Source organism: Gordionus sp. m RMFG-2023, chromosome 1 (assembly GCF_954871325.1).
Source record: "Gordionus sp. m RMFG-2023 chromosome 1, tfGorSpeb1-WG-v2, whole genome shotgun sequence".
In the NCBI taxonomy this organism is placed as follows: domain Eukaryota; kingdom Metazoa; phylum Nematomorpha; class Gordioida; order Chordodea; family Parachordodidae; genus Gordionus; species Gordionus sp. m RMFG-2023.
The window spans coordinates 55379211-55398518 of NC_088775.1; the positions used below are offsets into that span (position 1 = coordinate 55379211).

General features: G+C 28.5%; 1 protein-coding gene across 3 annotated transcripts in view; it reads right to left on the minus strand.

Annotated features, from left to right (window-relative positions):
• The window catches only part of LOC135922552 (serine/threonine-protein kinase TAO3-like), a 228180-nt gene that overhangs the window by 78338 nt on the left and 130534 nt on the right, over positions 1 to 19308 (minus strand). For all 3 annotated transcript variants that reach the window (XM_065456943.1, XM_065456944.1, XM_065456945.1), the window contains 2 exons: positions 12656 to 12955; positions 5360 to 5542 (listed from right to left, as the gene is read on the minus strand). In XM_065456943.1, coding sequence (XP_065313015.1) covers positions 5360 to 5542; positions 12656 to 12955 — 483 coding nt within the window. The remainder of the gene's footprint in view (positions 1 to 5359; positions 5543 to 12655; positions 12956 to 19308) is intronic.

Consider the following 19308-nt stretch of genomic DNA (forward strand, 5'->3'; position numbering starts at 1 on the left):
AAAAAGGCCGTCTAGACATAAGGAGACATGGAGATGGGATCCCGTAGTAGCGAAAGCTGTGGACGAGAAACGGAGGTGTTTCAAAAAATGGTATAATAGTAAAAAAAACTGTGATAACTATGTTTACAAGGTGGCGAAAAATGCTAAGAAATCAATAGCGAAAGCACATGAAAAACAACGGCAGGAGTTTGCTAATTGAAAAATATGGAAGTAAAAATGGGGATAGTAGTGATATATGAACACATGGAAGGACTTTTGAACGAAGAGAATGAATGGGATAATGATGTTAGTTGTGCAAAGTTAGAAGATCCAGGGTGTATATTTGGCAAGGAATTAAGAGAGCATTGAAAAAAATGAAAAAAGGGAAGGTAGCGTGTTTAACGAGAGTAATATCAGAATTGTTTAAAAGTTCTGATAACTTAGGGATAGAATGGTTAATGAATTTAGCCATTCTAATTGTCATAGAAGGAACTATTCCCGAGGATTGGCAAAGAAGTATAATTACACCATAATACAAGGGGAAAGGTGATCATTTAGATTGGCATCATTATCACATCTATAATTTTAGAACTTATGAATAGTCGGATGATAAAAAAAATACTTTCAAAATATATTATTAAAAGAGCCCTAAATTTAGTACCAGTAGTAAATAATCAAGCTCAAATTATAACACCAATTGATTAAACATCTAATACAGAAAATGATGATTATTTTTCGTTTGGTGAAACAAATGTTGCTAATTTGAATAATACTAAACAACATTGAGCTGGAGGTTTAAAATTATATTAAAGACAGTCGAATACATTGCTTAATTATTATCTTACCATTAAGAAAATTTATTTTAAAATATAATAATGTAATACCTTAATCGAAAGGCTATTTAGTTTTGGCAAAATGTTAAATACGCTGAAACAACAAATGCTAAATGATAAAATATTTGAAAATTACTATTTGAACTCACCTTTAAAATACTAGTCTCCCTTCCCTAACTATGATATGAATGGGCTAGAACTAATAGTAATATGCCTGGTTATTATAATTAACTCATTAAATATTCTATTAATTATTGTAAATATTCATTCTTATTATATGCCTATATTATGCCCTCTACCAATAAATAATAATAGTATTTAGGATACTCTCATTTGGCAAAAAATACAAGTATCTGTATCTCCAATTATTTATAAAAAAATTTGTATCTAAATTATTTTTTTTGAGGATCTGCCCACCTCTGGCAAAAACATCTCAGCATATGCTACTCAGGTTGTCAGAAGTAAATATGAGGAGCATACAATTTGGGAAAGTCTATTGGAGGCGAAATCAAAACATGGTAAATGAAGAGGGGTTTATCGATAGCATATCTAGTTTCCGAATGAGAAATCCGGAAGGGAGAGAATTTTGGATTTTGATAATGCTATGGATAAGATTGTTTGTAATACAATGTTTAAGAAAGAAGCCTAGAAGCTGGTGATCAGATAATGCGAAGAATGCTAAGGATTATTTGTTAGTGAGATGTGATAGATACATGGTACAAAACGTGGAAGTAGTATTAGAGGAGGAATATATTGAGCAGTATCCGACTAATCATAAGTAATCCTACTTTTAAAGAGGTCAGGATACTTAAGGAAATTTTGTGCCAAGGTAGAAGGTTTGAAAATTGAAGGAGGAGAGTTCTAGATGTCAATTCAATAGGATATTGACGACTAGCTGAGGTTCCACAAACATCTAGGGTAAATGACACGTAGGAAGCCATGAATAGAGCCTGGATGAGGATACCAAAAGGGCTGTTTAAGGAGATATGGATGTAGTAGACGCAAAATGTTTGAAAAATATGGAAGGAAAAATGGTACTTGATAGTAGTGAAGATCTAGAAAACCTACATGAAAAAACTTATGAATGAAAAGAATGAATGGATAATGAGTTAGTTGTGCAAAGGTAGAAAGTCCAGGGTGTAGGTTTGGTAAGAATAAAATTAAGAAAGCGTTGAAAAAGGGATAGTAGCGGGGTTAACAAGAGTGGTAAGAGAAATGTTTAGAGGTTCTGAAAACTTGGGGATTGAATGGCTAACGAATTTATGCAATCATGTTGTCATACAAGGAACTATTCCTGAGGATTGGCGAAGAGGTATGATTTCATTAAACAGATGGAAAGATGATCCTTTAAATTGACGGTCTAATAACAATTAAACTCTATAACATGTTATGAAGGGGTATGAAGGTATTTAAAAAGGTGCTAGAGAAGTGGATAAGGGAACAAACAAAAATTGATGAAATGTAATGGGGAAATGCACAACAGATGCAATTTTTGTTGTGAGACAAATACAATAAAAATATCTTGCAAAGGATAAAAAACTATATTATGCGTTTGTTGACAAAGAAAGCGTTTGACAGGGTGCCGCGTGAGATTACTAGATGGGTCTTGAGAAAATCAGGTATAGGAGATATGGCAGCGTATATAGAAGGACCAACTGCCTTACGGACGGATGACGGAGATAGTGAAAACTTAAAGTGAAGGTAGGACTCCAGGGATCCGTGTCGAGTCCATCATTATTTATCTTAGTAATGAATGTAGTGGCTAGAGAGATGCGTGAAGGAAGGAACTATTATATGCGAATGACATTGTATTGATGACAAACTGCGAGGAAGAATTGGGGGATAAAATTATTTGATGGAAGCAAAGGGTCTTAAAATGTGCAGAAAAGACAAAGGCGATAACCGATGGGGACAATAAGCAGAAGGAGGAATCCGGTAACTGGACTTGTGGTGTATATAGAAGAGGAGTTGCTTGAAATTCAACCCATGCACTAGATGCCAGAAATGGGTGCATAAAAGATGTAGTGGGGAAAAAGGAAGCCTGATGATAGCAAGAATGACTTTTATTTGTAGAATATGCGTGAAAGTGGTATATAAAATGATAACGGGTCGTTTAGATATTGGCATGGGTCAACCCTAGGTAGCGTCTACATGAGAGGGAGGTGGGTAGAAACAGTTTGCATCCTATTCTTATTGAGTGGGGTAGGATAAATTTTTTGGTGGGTTATCTATTAAATTTTGAGATGAAATTGGACAAAATATATTGCTGTAAAAATTAGTACTTTTATTATAGACCTATTATAATACAATGATATTGCTGATCATCGACCAAATTTATATATTACAAGCAATCATAGACATTATTTTTCAAATAAAACTTTCTGCTATGCTTTTAAATGTAATTTAAAAGATTAGACATTCTCAGCAAATTCATAATGCTATAATAATGCATTCATTTCAAATGAGGGGGGGGGGGGTTTAATTGAATTCAATATCTAAAAAAATAACTCCTTTATTCACAAAATTTTGATAGTTGGTAGCAGATAAATAATTTAAGTTATTTTTTTAATGAGTATTATTATAATTAAAAAGGTGTAGTTAATAATTGGGAAACATCGCCAAGGCCCTGAAATTTTTTTAGGGGGGTAGGCACAGGTTTTTGAGGGGGGGGGTTTGCATTCAGTTAAAATCTTGTCATGTAGATGCTGACCACAGGAATAGTGTTGTTATTTGGATGACATGCTAAATGCAGATAAAGGTGTAGATTCTGCTGTTGCTGAAAGGGTCAAACAAGCAGGGAAGAAGTTAGAGAAATGTTATCTATTCGTCTAAAGTTAAAGGGAAAAGTTTACGTAAGCTCACAGAGGAGTTATATAGTTTATGGCGATTAAACATGGCAATGAAAGGGGTTCGCGAAGTTAAATTGAAAAGAATGGAGATGAGGATGATTAGATGGATGGGTGGGGTATCTCTGAGAGAGAGAGAAAACTAGCAAGGATTGTAAAAAAGCATAGGAATAGAAGTGATTGTAATGGTAATGAGAAAAAAATAGAGAGATGGTTTGGGCATGTGTAACGAAAGATGACTGGGTAAAGAGATACCCTCGATGGAAGTAGGAGGATCAAGCCTTGAGGAAGGCCTAAGATGGCGTGGATAAATATGATAGCGTTGGATATGAGGAAAATGAATATTACACATATTTATGCTTAGAACCGTCAAAAATGGAGAAAGTAAGGTTTACTTGGGTAAACCCGGAAGCCGATAAAACGGAGAAGAAATCTGGAAAATCATCATATAAAATAATGTGTTATGGGATTGTATAAAATTTTAATGTTCATTATCAGCAACAAAATCTTACAATCTTGTTATAAGGGGGTGATTGGCAATTTAATCTATTTATTTAATTCAGATAATGGCCCAGATTTATTTTTTAAATTCTACAAAACGCTGCCATGGCAATGTTATATGCTTTCTTAAAATTATCATTCTCTAAAAATATCTCGTTAGCATTGATTTGCCATTTAGTTTAATGTACAAGAACATCTTCTGTGCCTGGGAAGGTAGTCAATGTCATTTAAATCACAATTATCACCCCAGATGAGATCGCTGTTGTGCAAACAAAATTGGATTCCAATACTCCTAAAATATCTTATTTTAATAACATATTTAGATATTCTTGACTTCATATTAGGTTACAGAGTATCTGTTGCTCAATTAAATCTTCATCATCACAGGAAGTTAATTTTTGTTTTTTTAATATTTAATTGAATTATTTTCTTATTATCTAAAGTTTCTTAATTATTACGGATTGGCTATATGATGTGTTCTAAAAAAAAATTTCATATAAAAATATTTAATTTATAATAATTATTCTAAAAATTTAGTTTAATTAATAATTCTATATAATACTAAGCAAAAAAATTTTTGTTACATGTAAATCTAACTAAAACTTAGTACAATTATTTAATACCTGTTATGTGAAAATAAATTTAGAGAGTTACCATAGATTGAGTAGATGGCTTAGAAACTAAAATATACTTTTCTTAGAAGACATACGAGACATTTAACACTAATATTACCTGTAGACATCTCTTTGTGAAATTTAAAATATTTTTTGACCAACATATTACATCTAAGTCCGCGGTTTTGGTAATAGTTTTAGAAAGGGATGATACAATTTTAATTTCATCATTCTGAATCATTTAAATGTCATTCTCATCAAATACAAGTAAGAGTCAGAATTCATATTATATTCTGTATCTGTCTGATTCATTGGTCTGATCAAGTATCAATTCAGGGGCACATATAGAATCATTTAATCAAAATTTTAAATTAATTTAATTTATAACATAAATATAATAATTATTTGAATATAAATAGCAACTAGTTACTTTTGGGTTACTTTCCAAAAAAATGTAACTAGTTATATAGTATTTCGATATTATTATTATGTTTATTAACAAATAACATTTTAGGATATTTGACAGTATTCAAGTCAAATACTCGGTCAATTGACCGACTTGCCGACCTTGATTCATTTTAATTACCTTTTGTTCCAAAATGATTAATTTCTCCGAATATTTGGCTTCGAGTCTATCCTTATCGGCTGCGTAGAGTGTTTCCATTTTGTCGCGAGTTCCGTGTTGATAATGCAAAAGAGTCGTCATTTCCCGGTTTAATCTTTCGTTCAGCTCCCGCATTTCAAGCTTTTGAGTCTGGTCCATAATTAACTAATTTTATATTAAGTTTACTCTTATAAATAATTAATATTTATATGTTATCATGTTTTCCCCCTTAATATATTCTATATTTTTTTTAATCGAGTAAATAAAATGTATTTATGTTTTTTTCATTTTAGCTTAGCGATACATGAAAACTTTTAATCTTATAAGAGCAGGGCTGTCAGATCTCCGATTAAACGGGAGACGATTACAATTTTTCTATGAAAACAAAATATTATACGACATTGGTCAAACTTCCATAATTTTACAATACAAATTTCATTATTATTCAAAAATAAATTTTTAAATAATAATAAAAAAATTTATAAAAAAGTGCCTAATTTGTGTTGTATTATTTTCTTTGGCTTACTAATAGATTGAAGTTCTTATATTTTTAAATTAGTAAGTTCGGTTTTACCTGTTTCTAAAATTTTATTATTTAATTCGTCGGCGTCAAGTTAAAAAAAACCAGACATTTCAATGGAATCAACGAGTTTATTTTCTTTTTATCAATATATTTTTGTTAGATAAAACTTTCACTTCTATCATCATAATTAAACAAGCTAAAGTTAAGGGTATTTTATCCTAGACAGCACATTATAAAAAAAAAATTCATTTTTCAGCTTAAAATATTTTTAGATAATTTATGAGCTAATTCTGGGGTGCTGCTTTTTTAATTGAACGAATGTAAAAACTGAACGCTATATTTATAATTTGTTATTATAAAAATCACTAATTTACTCTAAAACGTATTACAATACAATATAGTCGGGCTTTATCTTTATGATGAATAAATAAATTTAATAAATTTAACTTATTCGAATAGTATAATCTAAAATTATACAAATAAAATTATTGATATATAAAATAAGAATAAAAGATACTGCCGATTGAATCTGGCCAAATCGGGCGCAATGCTCAATTAAAAATTTCTTCCACAATTCAAAAATTTCAACCTGGTAACCCTGATCAAGAGTAATTTCTTACAACTAGATTTTGAATACCGGAAAAAAAGTTAGAAATAAACACCATGGTATTTTGAATTGTAAAAAAAGTATTTATAATCAATGCATGAAACTGTATTATCATGGACGCGATTTTATTTTGTAAAGTTAATTGAAAATAAAAAAGAAAAGTCGATTAAAATTGTTAAAAATATATTAAACTTTGTTTTCTTTTCAATATGTAAATGAAAATATATATAGCCGATTGTATTATAAAATGATTATTATTATTAACTTTTTAGTTTGTATTAAGTAAAATAAAGTTAGTTTTAATTTTGTAATTCACCTAAATTCACATTTTGATTTGTAAAAAAATATTTATAATTCAAACTGTGAGCCTTATTAATGATTTTACTTAAACTTTCATTATTAATTTTTCCTTTATTTAATTTTCTTTTATTTGTTATTTAATCGATAAATCCTTTTCTAAATGTACTCAATAATATAGGTTTAGTAAAGACCAAGTTAAGGGCGGGTAAATTTAAATAATTTTCGGGCATGAGCAGAACGGGCGTATTTTAATTTTGTAAGTTTAAGCAAGAATGTATTAAAATAAATAAGGAACCAAGCCAACCAATCAAATCATTTTTAAACATTCGGCGGGCGGGTTGAACAAAATTTAGATAAATAGGCGAGCTGTAATTTTTTAACATGGGTGATGCAGACTTCTAATACATATATTCGAGCAGCACCAGAATTTACACCGAGAAAATTGAAAGATAATAAAATATTAAATCAAATGTGTTGTCGGGGGAGTCATTGAAAAAAAACTTAAGGAATCACAAAGCAAAGCATAACCCTTCAAATCTTGAGAATTTGAGTACTTAGTTATAGGGTATTAGTATTAAACAATAGTGTTAAAGTAGCTATTTAAAATAAGCGTGCTAATTTTCTAAGTAGGATCGGTAACGGCGCTACATTTTTTAACGAAGCACTGATGAAAATTACTAAAGATGACATAGTTATAATAGTTGGGTACTTAAATGCGCCTGTGGGAATGGCAGTAGAAGGGTACAAAAGATACCTGGGTAGTTTTAAATATGGAAAATTAAATGATGGAGGAGAGCATGTATTGAGATTTGCGCCTTTTACCTTAACTTTGCCAACACCTTTCAAGAAAAGGAATAAACGTTTAATATATAAGAGCAGTACACGAACTCATATAAAAAAAGGTGTAATAAACTGCAAAGTCATCCCAGGTGAAGACAATGCTTCACAGTACAAGTTACTAGTCATGGATTTCGCCTTACAAATAAACCCTTTCAAAACAAGCTACCAGAACCCCGGATCAAATAAATGAAATTAAAATCACAGATGCCCTCACAATAAAGGCAAATATTAAAACAATCGATTCTTCGCATGACTGAACTCTAATATTAATAAATACTGCCAGTCTTCCTCGTCCACGTGAATCAAACAAAAAATTAGTGATAAAGTAAGATATAAATCCCAAAGCATAGAAGACATTTAAATATATAGAAATTCCGAGAGAATGACTACAAAGGTGGCGGCTAGGGTTAAAACCTGGCATATATGAGCAACTGCATAAAAAAGAGTGGCAAAATAAAATTTAAACATTGAAATAATTCATATAAATGGAACTCTAAAAAACAATCAAAAATAAAGAAAATTAATATTAAAGGGAAAATAGATAATGAATATCAACTTAATCCCTACATATTACATCTAGATTAATACTAACCATATCAAGATGCCATCAACCAATAATAGCAAGAAATAATATATGGCCTCAAATGCATGAAAGATGATAAGGAAAGAGGCTGTGATTATTTTCCAATAGAAAGTCTTAAAGAACTAAAAGATGAAGGAATATATTTCCTCATAAATTCTTCAATAAAATACTGGAAAGTGATTCCTCAAAGATGAAGCTATTTAATTAATATCTTCAAAAATAAAGGTGATACACATAATTGTCAAAACATTAGAGGCTTAATTTATGTCACACTGTATAAAACTCTATGAGAAAATAATAGAAAAAGGGTCAAATGGCAGTCGAATAGGAAAGACTTGCTTGGCTTTATGCCTAGAAGATCAACGACTGATGCATAGACAAATGTGTGAAAAGTACAGGGGAAGAAGCAAAGGACTCATTAGGTGGGCTTTAAGCAGTATAAATATACCTGAAAAATATATTAACATGCATAAGACTACAATGATCTAAAGTATAAATGACACATTATCAGTTCAATAGCAGAGGGATTTTATCAAGGGTCGGTTTTCAATCCACTACTTTACATAACAGTAATAGATGTTCTATCACAGACATATTCACGATCAACCCCATAAAATATGATATTTGGAGATAATTGCCGAATTGGATAAATATTTTAGAACATCATGAGTTAAAAATAGTGTTGTACGAAGTTCGGTATTTTGAAAAAAATGATGAGCCACGTTCCTTTTACTTTTGAAGAACTTTGAACGTGAACGCGTTTCTTTTTTTGACGACCGTGTTTGTTTTTTACGTTCGTTAAAGAAAATCTTATTATTTTTATTCATTTGAAAATAAAAAATATTAATTATATATGTTAAAAATTAATAAGAAAAATATTTTTATTGACTTAAAACTTTTTTTAAACATGACTAATATATTGTGTCAAAAAAAATATATGGTATTTATTATATAATATTAAATATTAAATAAAATTTAAAAAAATAATTAATTCGGAAAGTTTTGAACGAACGTGAACGCGTTCCCTTTTTTGAAGGTAAACGTTGAATAGCGTTAGATTTTTCTGAAAATGTTTACAGCATTAGTTAAAAATCAAAACAAGGAAAAAAAAGAATATATGGTAATAGGTTGAGACAACAGTTTACATTGATATAAGTGAATGGCCTCTACCGGTAATTGATAGCTGCGATTCCAGTAGCGTCACTAGGGAGAGAATTGCTGAAAATTAAGACCTCTATAAAATTTTTAAAAACTACAAAAAGAAGGTAATTTTCAAAAATTTTCTTAAAATAAAGTCCATAATAAAGAAATTTAAAAAAATATTTCCTAAAAAAGGTATTTTCTAAAAAAAAATATTCTGTATTTTTTTAAAAGTTGAGCCACCCGAGATTGGTGTAGGCTAGTGACGCAACTGTTAGGTTTCACTTCACAAAGCAGTAGCACAATTGAAAAATAAAATGAATCAAAGATGGTTGTGATGGAAAAATTTTCAGGAGTATTTTTTTTTAAAATTTTTAAACTTTTATTTATTTTAAAAAATAAAATGCATATTAAAAAAACATATAAAATGGTGAAAAAACAATGGATTTTTTAAAAAAAGAAAAAGAAGCCTCTCATTGAGTCGAGGAAACTAAAATATTTGCTTCGGAATACACCAATTTGGGTTGATGGTAAAATTTTAGAGAAAGATCCACGATATAATTTGAGAAATTTATTTACTTAAGAATCTTAAAAAAATGATTTTTGATAAAAGAATTTCCCACAAATTAAATGGGAATATACACAGTTCCATAGTACAGCCAACAATTTTATAAGTTCGATAACATGGCCATAGAATTTTAGAGATATCTGGGATAATCAAAAAAAATAACATATGTAATATAAATATATCAAAAAGTTTAAAGATAGTTACTATAAAAATAAAAATCTTAGTTTAGGTATACGATAAAAAGTCTAGAAAACTATATCGGAAACAAAGTTGTTTAGAAGTGATTGATAAACGAAAGAAATCATAAAGTTAAAGCCAATATCACCGGATGTACGAACAAAATAAAATGAAAAGAAATATAATATAGAATTTTTTTTTAGTATGTGTAGACTAATTCTATAAAAAAACTTGAAAGGTGATATAGGAATAGACCCTAGTAAAATAAAACTTCTTATTACAAAATTTAATCTAATCATAATGTGGATGCATTTTGCATTTACCTAATAAAATAAAAGGTGTATGAAAATACTTGGGAAATATTCACCCAAATCTGGGTTCGGGCCGTTTTTAATCCAGGATTTTCTTATGGGGGGGGGGGGGAATTTTTGGGGGGCTTCGCCCCCAAACCCCCTTTACCAGCTATCCCCCGGCCTTCGGCCGGGTCTTATATTTTAGCTATTCCATTTAATTATTCATAATTTAATAATAATTATATTTCTATTTGTAACTATTATTTACTAATTCGTGCTAATGGATATTTCAAGCCTATTTTTTATTATTTTTAGTTAGGTATATTATATTTAATAAAGTTTTTTAAATGTAAAGTTGAAATAAAGTTTAATGTCATTTTTTTATAAAATTTGCTTTAAAAACTAGCCTCAGCTTAAATACAATATAAGTATAATATAATTTTTTTTATTTAAAATACTAATAGTAGTTGTATAAAATATTAATGTTGTTAAACGGCTCGTTTTGAGCTGATTTTTAAAAACGGCTAACTCAATATTTTCACCAGAAAAATATTAACTAAATTTCGAAATTTCGATACTATATGTCTAGACCTTTGCTCCTTCTATGAACAAAATTTTCAGGCTTGCATTATATTTTTCTGGATAAATAACTGAGTTAGCCGTTTTTAAAAATCGGCTCAAAACGAGGCGTTTAACAACACTATAAAATATTGACTAGAAAATAATTAAAAAAACAAGTTTTTTTAAACTTCTTATCAAATACAATATTATACAAATTTTTTTATTAAATACTATAATTATAATGCGATTTTTAATTTTCGTGGGAATGTTGCCAATTCATCAAGAATTTTGTTTGTCTTTGGAACCAAATCTCTGTGGATATTTAACAGAGCTAACCCATTTAGCCGAGATTCGGAATTAGTACTTCATAAATATGTTTTCAACCTTCTTAAGTTGGAAATTCCTTTCATTCGTACATGTTATAATAGGCAAACATGGTAGGATATAAACCAACTTCAAAATATTAGGAATTTGAGCCAAGGTTTCTTTACACCGATTAAACGCATCAATAGCATGCTCAGGTAAAATAGCTAAACGTATTAAATATTTATCACAATTCGAATTCACTGATTAAATTTATTTCAGTATCAATATCATAGGAATAAAATTTTCCTAAATATTTAATTTTGCCAATAGTGGCATTAGAAAACGAAGATGGATCTTTGGGTATTAAAACTTGAAGATTGTTAAAGACTTGTTTTTTATCTAAAAACCGTACTTTTATTTGAGATAAAAAAGTATCTAAGAATGGGATAAAAGTGGATATTTTATAATATTCTTCAGTTGAGCCAATATTTATTTTACATCTCAATAATTGCCCAGGTGCTAGACGAGGTTTAATTAGTGTTATATCATAAAATTTAGCCTTCGATTCAACGTCTATATAAATATTATGAAAATATTCATCTACATTCATTCTTATTGTATCTACCTGTTCATATATATTTTCCGCCTAATCAATAACCTGAACCAAATCTAAATTTGGTTTTTGTAAATTTCTACAAAGTAGTGAGCTATAGGAAAATAATTTATTGATGCAACTAGCAGCAATGATAAACTCTGATTGATCAATTGAATTCAATAATGATATCGCTTCTATGATACATTACTTTTTTTCATGCTCAGCCTTATTTAACTTTTACTTTTGTATTTATATTTCTTCTGTTCTACAAAATCGAAGTAAAAATAAAATATTTAAAAAATTATAGATATTTATTAATAATTAATATTAAAATTACTTATTAATTCTAACTTACTAATAATTTTGGATTTAAATAATAATAAAATAAATTACCATTTGATTTCAATCTCTTTGAACTTAAAATTTTTCCATTTTATTATTATTTTTGAATAATGTTAATGTACTCACAAGGAAAGTAAATTTTAATAAAATTTATTTATAAAAAATAAGTGTTATGTTGGAAAATTGATATTCAAAAATTTGTAAAATTTTGATTGGGGGGGGGGGGGGGTGGAGGGTAAAATTTTTATTAGCTTAAAATGATATTTATGAAAACAGTCAAATTTGCGATTGGTTACGCGCCTGGCTTATACTTAGATTTAAAATTATTCATTTTAAATTATCTTTTTGTTCATGTAAAAAAAATTAGAGTTCTTTCCAGGGATTTTTTTCTGGAGATTATTTTCCCAATTATCCTAGATTTTAAAAATATTTGGTTTCTTTACTGTTTGTTTTTGCAACATATCTGCTATAGTTTTCTCGTAATCTCGATTTATCAAAACTAGTTTCCTGCCCTTTTCCTCCTTCAAATGTTTGACCAAATCTTTTGGGTTATTGGAATTATTTTTATCGCCAAGATCTAAAGGTAACGAAGTAAGCGAAAGGTTATTTTCGGAGTTATTTTGATTGGTGAATTGAATTTTGGAGGAGACGTTTTTGATAATTTGAGCCTTGAGGATTTTGTATTGCTTCTCCTGAATTCGAACTACATCGTTGAATTGCTTGCGTATCTTGTTTTCTTTCTCCTAAAAAAAATAATATTTGAATAAATAGTTAAAATTAGTCGGTTTGTGCTAAAATTATTATAAAAAAATGGTCACTTATAATGATTTTTTGTTCTGGGTGGACAAAGTGTGCTCAAATTGATCAAGTTATTTAAGATGTAATATGCTCAAATTTGACATGTTTTACTGTATACATGATTTGGCAATGATTATATTCAAGAGGATCTGGGCTAGGGTGTAAAATAATTTTAATTATAGCCATTTGATATCTACCCCATATGATGAAACTCAAATAACGCTTTGGGATAACATATAACACAACTTTTATTAAAATAGTATAACACCAAACAGATAATTTTATTTGATGAAACTCAATGCACGCTTTTGGATAACATATAACACTAAACAAGGTCCAAATTTTATTAAAATAGTATACCCCCATTTTTAAAAATAAACTAAATATATCCGTATCAAATTATTTTTATTTTATGAAAGGAATTTGTTGAGATGCGATGCTCAACCCTCTCCAGTAAATTAAAACCGAGAACTTGAAGCTGCTGGAACAGTCAAGAGGCATCTTATTGATTTCTCATTTAAATCAATATTATATTATTCGATATGCGATTATTTCACCCAGATGATACTCAAACTATTTGAAAAAATAACAAACTTAAGTGTCAATATTTAATAATTCCAAAACACAAATCTACCCAAATTCAAAAATAAGGTCAGTTTTACATTTTGCCACTTTTACTAATTTTTGCACGAAAAATTTGGTATCTAGTTATATTTTGATCCAAATGATTTTAATATGGTATTTATTTAAGGGTAGTTTCAAAGGGTAATTTATAGAAAATTACTTTAATTTAAAAAAAAACGCCTATTTTGGATTTCGTATTCTAGTCATTGTTTAAATGGTCATAACTAATGCTAGTGTGGAGGTAAAATCGATTGCTTGTGAACATCCACAAAATAAGGCTAAACTTTAGTTTTTTACACTTATTTTTGAATTTTAATTTAAATGCCCGTGGAATTCCAATTGCTCTAATTACGTAGGGGAAAATTCTTGATTTAAATGAAGAGGGAATGAATAATTCAGCAATAACCAAACTCCACCCAAGTAGAGAAACGATCAGAAATAATATTAATAAATTAATTGATCCCGTAATCTCTCGCATTGGCTTCAAAGGGCGTCCAAAGGTGAAAATATTCAGGGATAAACGTTGTTTGCAACGAATTATCATAAAAAATTGCGGATCAAATCTTTTCATTTGATTCAAAAATTGAGAGAAACGACAAAAAAGACTTCACCTATTTCTACCTGCTACAGAATAAAGAATTCTTTGGGTTATAAACTCCATAAATTATTTAATTATTATATCATAATTGTACTTATTATTTTAATTAACACTAGCATATAAGAAAAATAATCAAAAATGAGTATTTTTAGATTTAAAAAAATGAGTCTAGAGGATTTTCAATAGTATTATTATTTATTACAAAAAAATCATAATAGTAGGGGTGTTTTTGATCTGTATAGGGTCAGTCCAAAATTAAAACAGTAAAGTTAGAATAAAAATATGTAGGGGGAAAAATAAGATAAATGACCATTTTTTGACTAGCAAGGCCACCACTCTTTAATATTTAATCCATTGAGCCAATTTCTCTCAAAATTGGTCAAAATGTGAAAGGACATAAGTTAGCATGTTTTGATAAAATTTATAAATAGATGAGTGGTTAATTTTAAGCATGTTTAACATCCAGATAATTAAGATAATAATTTATAAAACATTATCATTAAATAGATGTGCCTGATGATAAAATTGGATGTTAATATTAATTATTTGTAATTATAATAAAATTCTTGAATAATATCTTATGGTTAGTTGAACATACCATGTTAGGATGGGCCAGAAAATCAAATTTCACATAAACTCATCTATCTCAAAATATTATAGATTCAGCTTCAATTCAAATTTTATTTTAAAGATCAAGGATTAGGCTACGTTGATATTAAATTTGTTTGATATATTATTTTTAATTCCTTAAGTCGAAGCTACTAGTCTTGTTTGATGATAAAACCTTCCGGTACATGTTAAACGAAATTTACCTTGTGTTTTAAAATATTGCGAATTTAGGAAAACGAAATTCCATATTATTATCATTCTCCAGGGAAATTACTTTTGTTGATCTAAACCAAAATTATCTTCACTATCAATCTCGATATTTTAAATTTATTTGAAAACAGATTTATAGTGCAGATTTTTAAATACAAATTTCAAAATCAAATTAAAAAGCTACTTTGTTATTTTCTAAATTATTAGCGAGTTACCACTAAAAAATTAGCGCGCTAAAGCTAAAATTAATGAAAAAGGCAACAACACTGTTGATATCTTTAAATTATATACATTTTTGAATCAAGATGATAATTTTGTTGCTATAACTCTTAACGATTATTTTAAAAAAAACTTTTTAAGTATGATATTTAATATTATAATTATGACAATAAATAGAATATTTCATCCCATTAATAACGCATTTAATATTGCACCCCAAAAATAAAAGCTGGCTTATTTTTTATTTTAGAATACTACCTATCGAATATATTTAATTTTAAAATGGTAGCATATCAGATTTAGAAGTATTTCATTTTATATAAATGTTATGATGATTGATTTTATTTTCTTATTATTGTTAAATAGAGATGATTTCTATTTTTATAAACTTAAATTGTTTAATATTTTAAATTTTTGTTTATCCAAAGGGGTAATAGAAAAAAAAACTCCGGAAAAACCTCCATGAAAAAAAAATCTCCAGAAAAAATATCCCATGGAAATAAAACCCTCAGAAAAAAACCCTATGAAAAGTCCCAAATAAAAAAAAGGAAAAGTTTCAATCATAAAAGGAAAAGGTTCGATCAAAAAGGAAAATCCCATTCAAAAAAGGAAAATCGTTATTTTTTAAATTTTTTTTGTCAATTTTTCTTAAATTTTTATTATTCCTATTTTATTTCTAACTTTTTGCGATTTTATCTACTTTATTTTTCTTACTATATCTTTTCTCAATTCTTTATTTTTTTTCAAACAATATTTTGACTTTTTACAATTTTTTTTCCTTATATTGTAATCAAAAATTTTTATTGAATTTTAATTTGATAATTTACAAATAAAATATTTAAGTCATAAAATTTGTATTTTATAAAAAAATTAATGGATCTAATTCATCTTGTAAAAGTCGTATTTGAAGGTTACTCATATACCATCCATAAAAAATGCTTAACAAGATAAGATGGCTCTGCTTAAAGTATTCATCTTTTAAATGCTGAGCAATATTATCATCAACACTCGAAAATCAAGACCCGGTACTTGAAACAGCTCATAATCATCCATCCAGGCGCGTACACAGCGGTGGGGGGGGATCAAAAAATGCAGATGCCGGATTATATTTTTCAAAAATATCATTGATAATTTAATTTATATTTGTTAATATTTATTCCTATCTCATATATATATTTAATTTAGAGATCAAAATAATCGGGTTCGGACCGGGCCTAATATTTTTTAAAAAAATTCGGGCCGGGTCGGGTTGGACCTTGAAATTTTTTTTTAAATATCTAAATTTCTCAATTTTATATTGAATTTTTTATGTAAAATAAAATATTTGATTTTATTTATTGAAACTAAATGACATATAACATATGTCTTTTATTTTGAATAATTATAAAAATTAATTTCCATTTAAAATAAATTCGGGCCGGGCCGGTAAAATTTTTAAAAATAAATTTCGGGTTCGGGCCGGCAAAACATTTTTTAAAAATTTTCGGGTTCGGGCCAGGCCGGCAAAACTTTTTTAAAAAAATTTGGGTCGGGCCGGGCTTGAAAAATTAGGCCCGATGCAGATCACTATTAATTATATTTATTTATCACATTCATCTACTAAGTTATTTATCAATTAATTTCGATTTCAAGTTTTCCTTGGGGTAATATTTACCTATAATTTTCAAATTTTAATGGCGTAATATTTATCTAAATTTCTAGTCAAATTATAATTATCTCTGAAACTCCTTGTCCAACAGGGAGAAAGAAATTGCAAGCTTGTCCAACGAGATGGAGTATCCGCCATCAAGCAGTAACAGTGAAGTTAAGAAGAGCCTAATGCTATTACTGAAATATCACAAGGGCTTGAAAGAAATATTTCCTCAGAAGCAAGAAAATTATTGAATTCAATACTTATTCCAAATTTTTTTTCTCATTAAAATGTATTATTTAATTATATAACTATTTTATGTAATACTTTTCAAAAACATGACATTGACTATTAAGATGAGAATAGCGGAGAGAATTTTATTAGAACTCAAGGAAATTAGAGCTAATGTTGATGAAGAATTTTATATGTTATTGTTGAGTCAAAAGCTGAGCTATACGTGTTTAATATTTGTCCCCCTCGACTTGCAGCAAAACATTAATATAGGATCAGTAGAAGAGTATTATAAAACAAATGCCCCTCTCTTAGATACATTTATAACCCAAATAAATGAATGGTTTTTAATTCATCATGCAGCACTTACCAATCTGCAGATATTACTTCCACAAAAGCCTTCCCAACCTTTTTCAGATGGTGATAGAAGAAAAATAAATATTTGTTAGATTTTTATCATGAAGATGTCAAAGTATCTTATGATGCCTTATTAGCTGAACTATGATTAAAAGATTAACTATGATTGATACAGTCCCTAAAAATGCTATGAATGATTTGCATTACTTCAAACACATTTTAGATTATATTCCCAATGTATTAAAATGGTTATAAATTTATTAGCAACTCTGAGAGAACATTCTCTTTTTAAGAAGAATAACAGAGCCCTGCAGATATACTATTTGCAGGACACGGCCCGGATTTTTTTTTCCAAATTTTCTTCGGCCCGACCCGGGATTTTTTTTTAAAAAAATTTTCAGGCCCGGCCCGGCTTTTTTGAAAATAAAATTTTCAGGCTCGGCCCGAATTTTTTTAATAAATTATATTTATTTTTGATTTTTATAGCTAATAATGGCGATTTAAATATTTGGTTTTAAAATATACAGCCCGGCCCGGATATTTTTTTAAAAAAATTTTCAGGCCCAGCCCGGGTGTTTTTTAAAAAAAAAATCGGTCCCGGCCCGGGTATATTTGAAAAAATTAATATACGGTACGGCCCGCGGGCCGGGCTTACAAGTCTCTGAAATACATACCTATGAAGTATAACTTCTGAAAGTAGATTGAATGGTTTGGATCTTTTGAATATTCATAGGCATTTAACGCCAAGCAAGGATCAGATAATTGAAAAATTAGCTCAAAAAATATAAAATACAATTATTCCTAAGAGACATTTGTGTATTAATTTATAATTCTAACATTTAAATTTTTTATACTTTATATATATATATATTTTTAATGCTCAAAAAATTAAAATTTCAATTTTGGGTCAATTAAGTGATTCATATGGTGGTTATATTCACTTTATATTTTTAATTCACATTTATTTTATAGTTTATCAATGCCAGTTTATATATATATTTTTTATAATTCACATTAATTTAAAATGTGTATTAGAAAAGTTATTAGTCCTAATAAATTTATATTTAATATTTTTAAATAACAATAATATTTCTTAAAAAATTTTATTATCCCCTCCCCCCCCCCCAGACCAAATTCCTGCGTACGAGCCTGCATCCATCAAATATTGATGGACTTTTAGCAATGAATTCCATTGTTAACAAAAATAAACGATTTGCAGACGCTTTAGCAAAACCTCTTCAAATTTATGCAGAGGAAGTTGTAAAATTAGATCAAAGCGTTCATGCATACATGTTATCGGAAGATTCAATAAAAAGAACTCTAAGCAATCATAGGGCAAAGCACAACCCTTCAAATCTTGAGAATTTGAAAGATTTAGTTATTAAAGGTATTAGTTTAAATATAATTATATTTCCATAAAAATTTTAATATTATAGATGATTGGGCAAATTTGGTAACCAGAACTCATAAATTTTTTTATTATTTGATAATGGCCCATGAAGAACGTATAATCATGTTTGCAACGGATGGATCCTTAAATTTAATAGCAAAAGGACAGCTTTATGGATGGAAATTTTGCCATGCCTCCAAATATTTTCTATAATTATATGTCATTAAAGTTTCAATAAACATTATTTTTATCACCGCTGTTTATTGTGTATTCCAAAAAAACGCAAAATACTTACGAAAAAATATTCGAAATAATAATGACTAAATGTCAGGAAAGGGATTTATTTCCTGATCCATAATTTCGAAAAATCTGTTATGAGCGCGGTTAAAACTATCATTGGTATGATTATTAATATGTTATTATTTATATT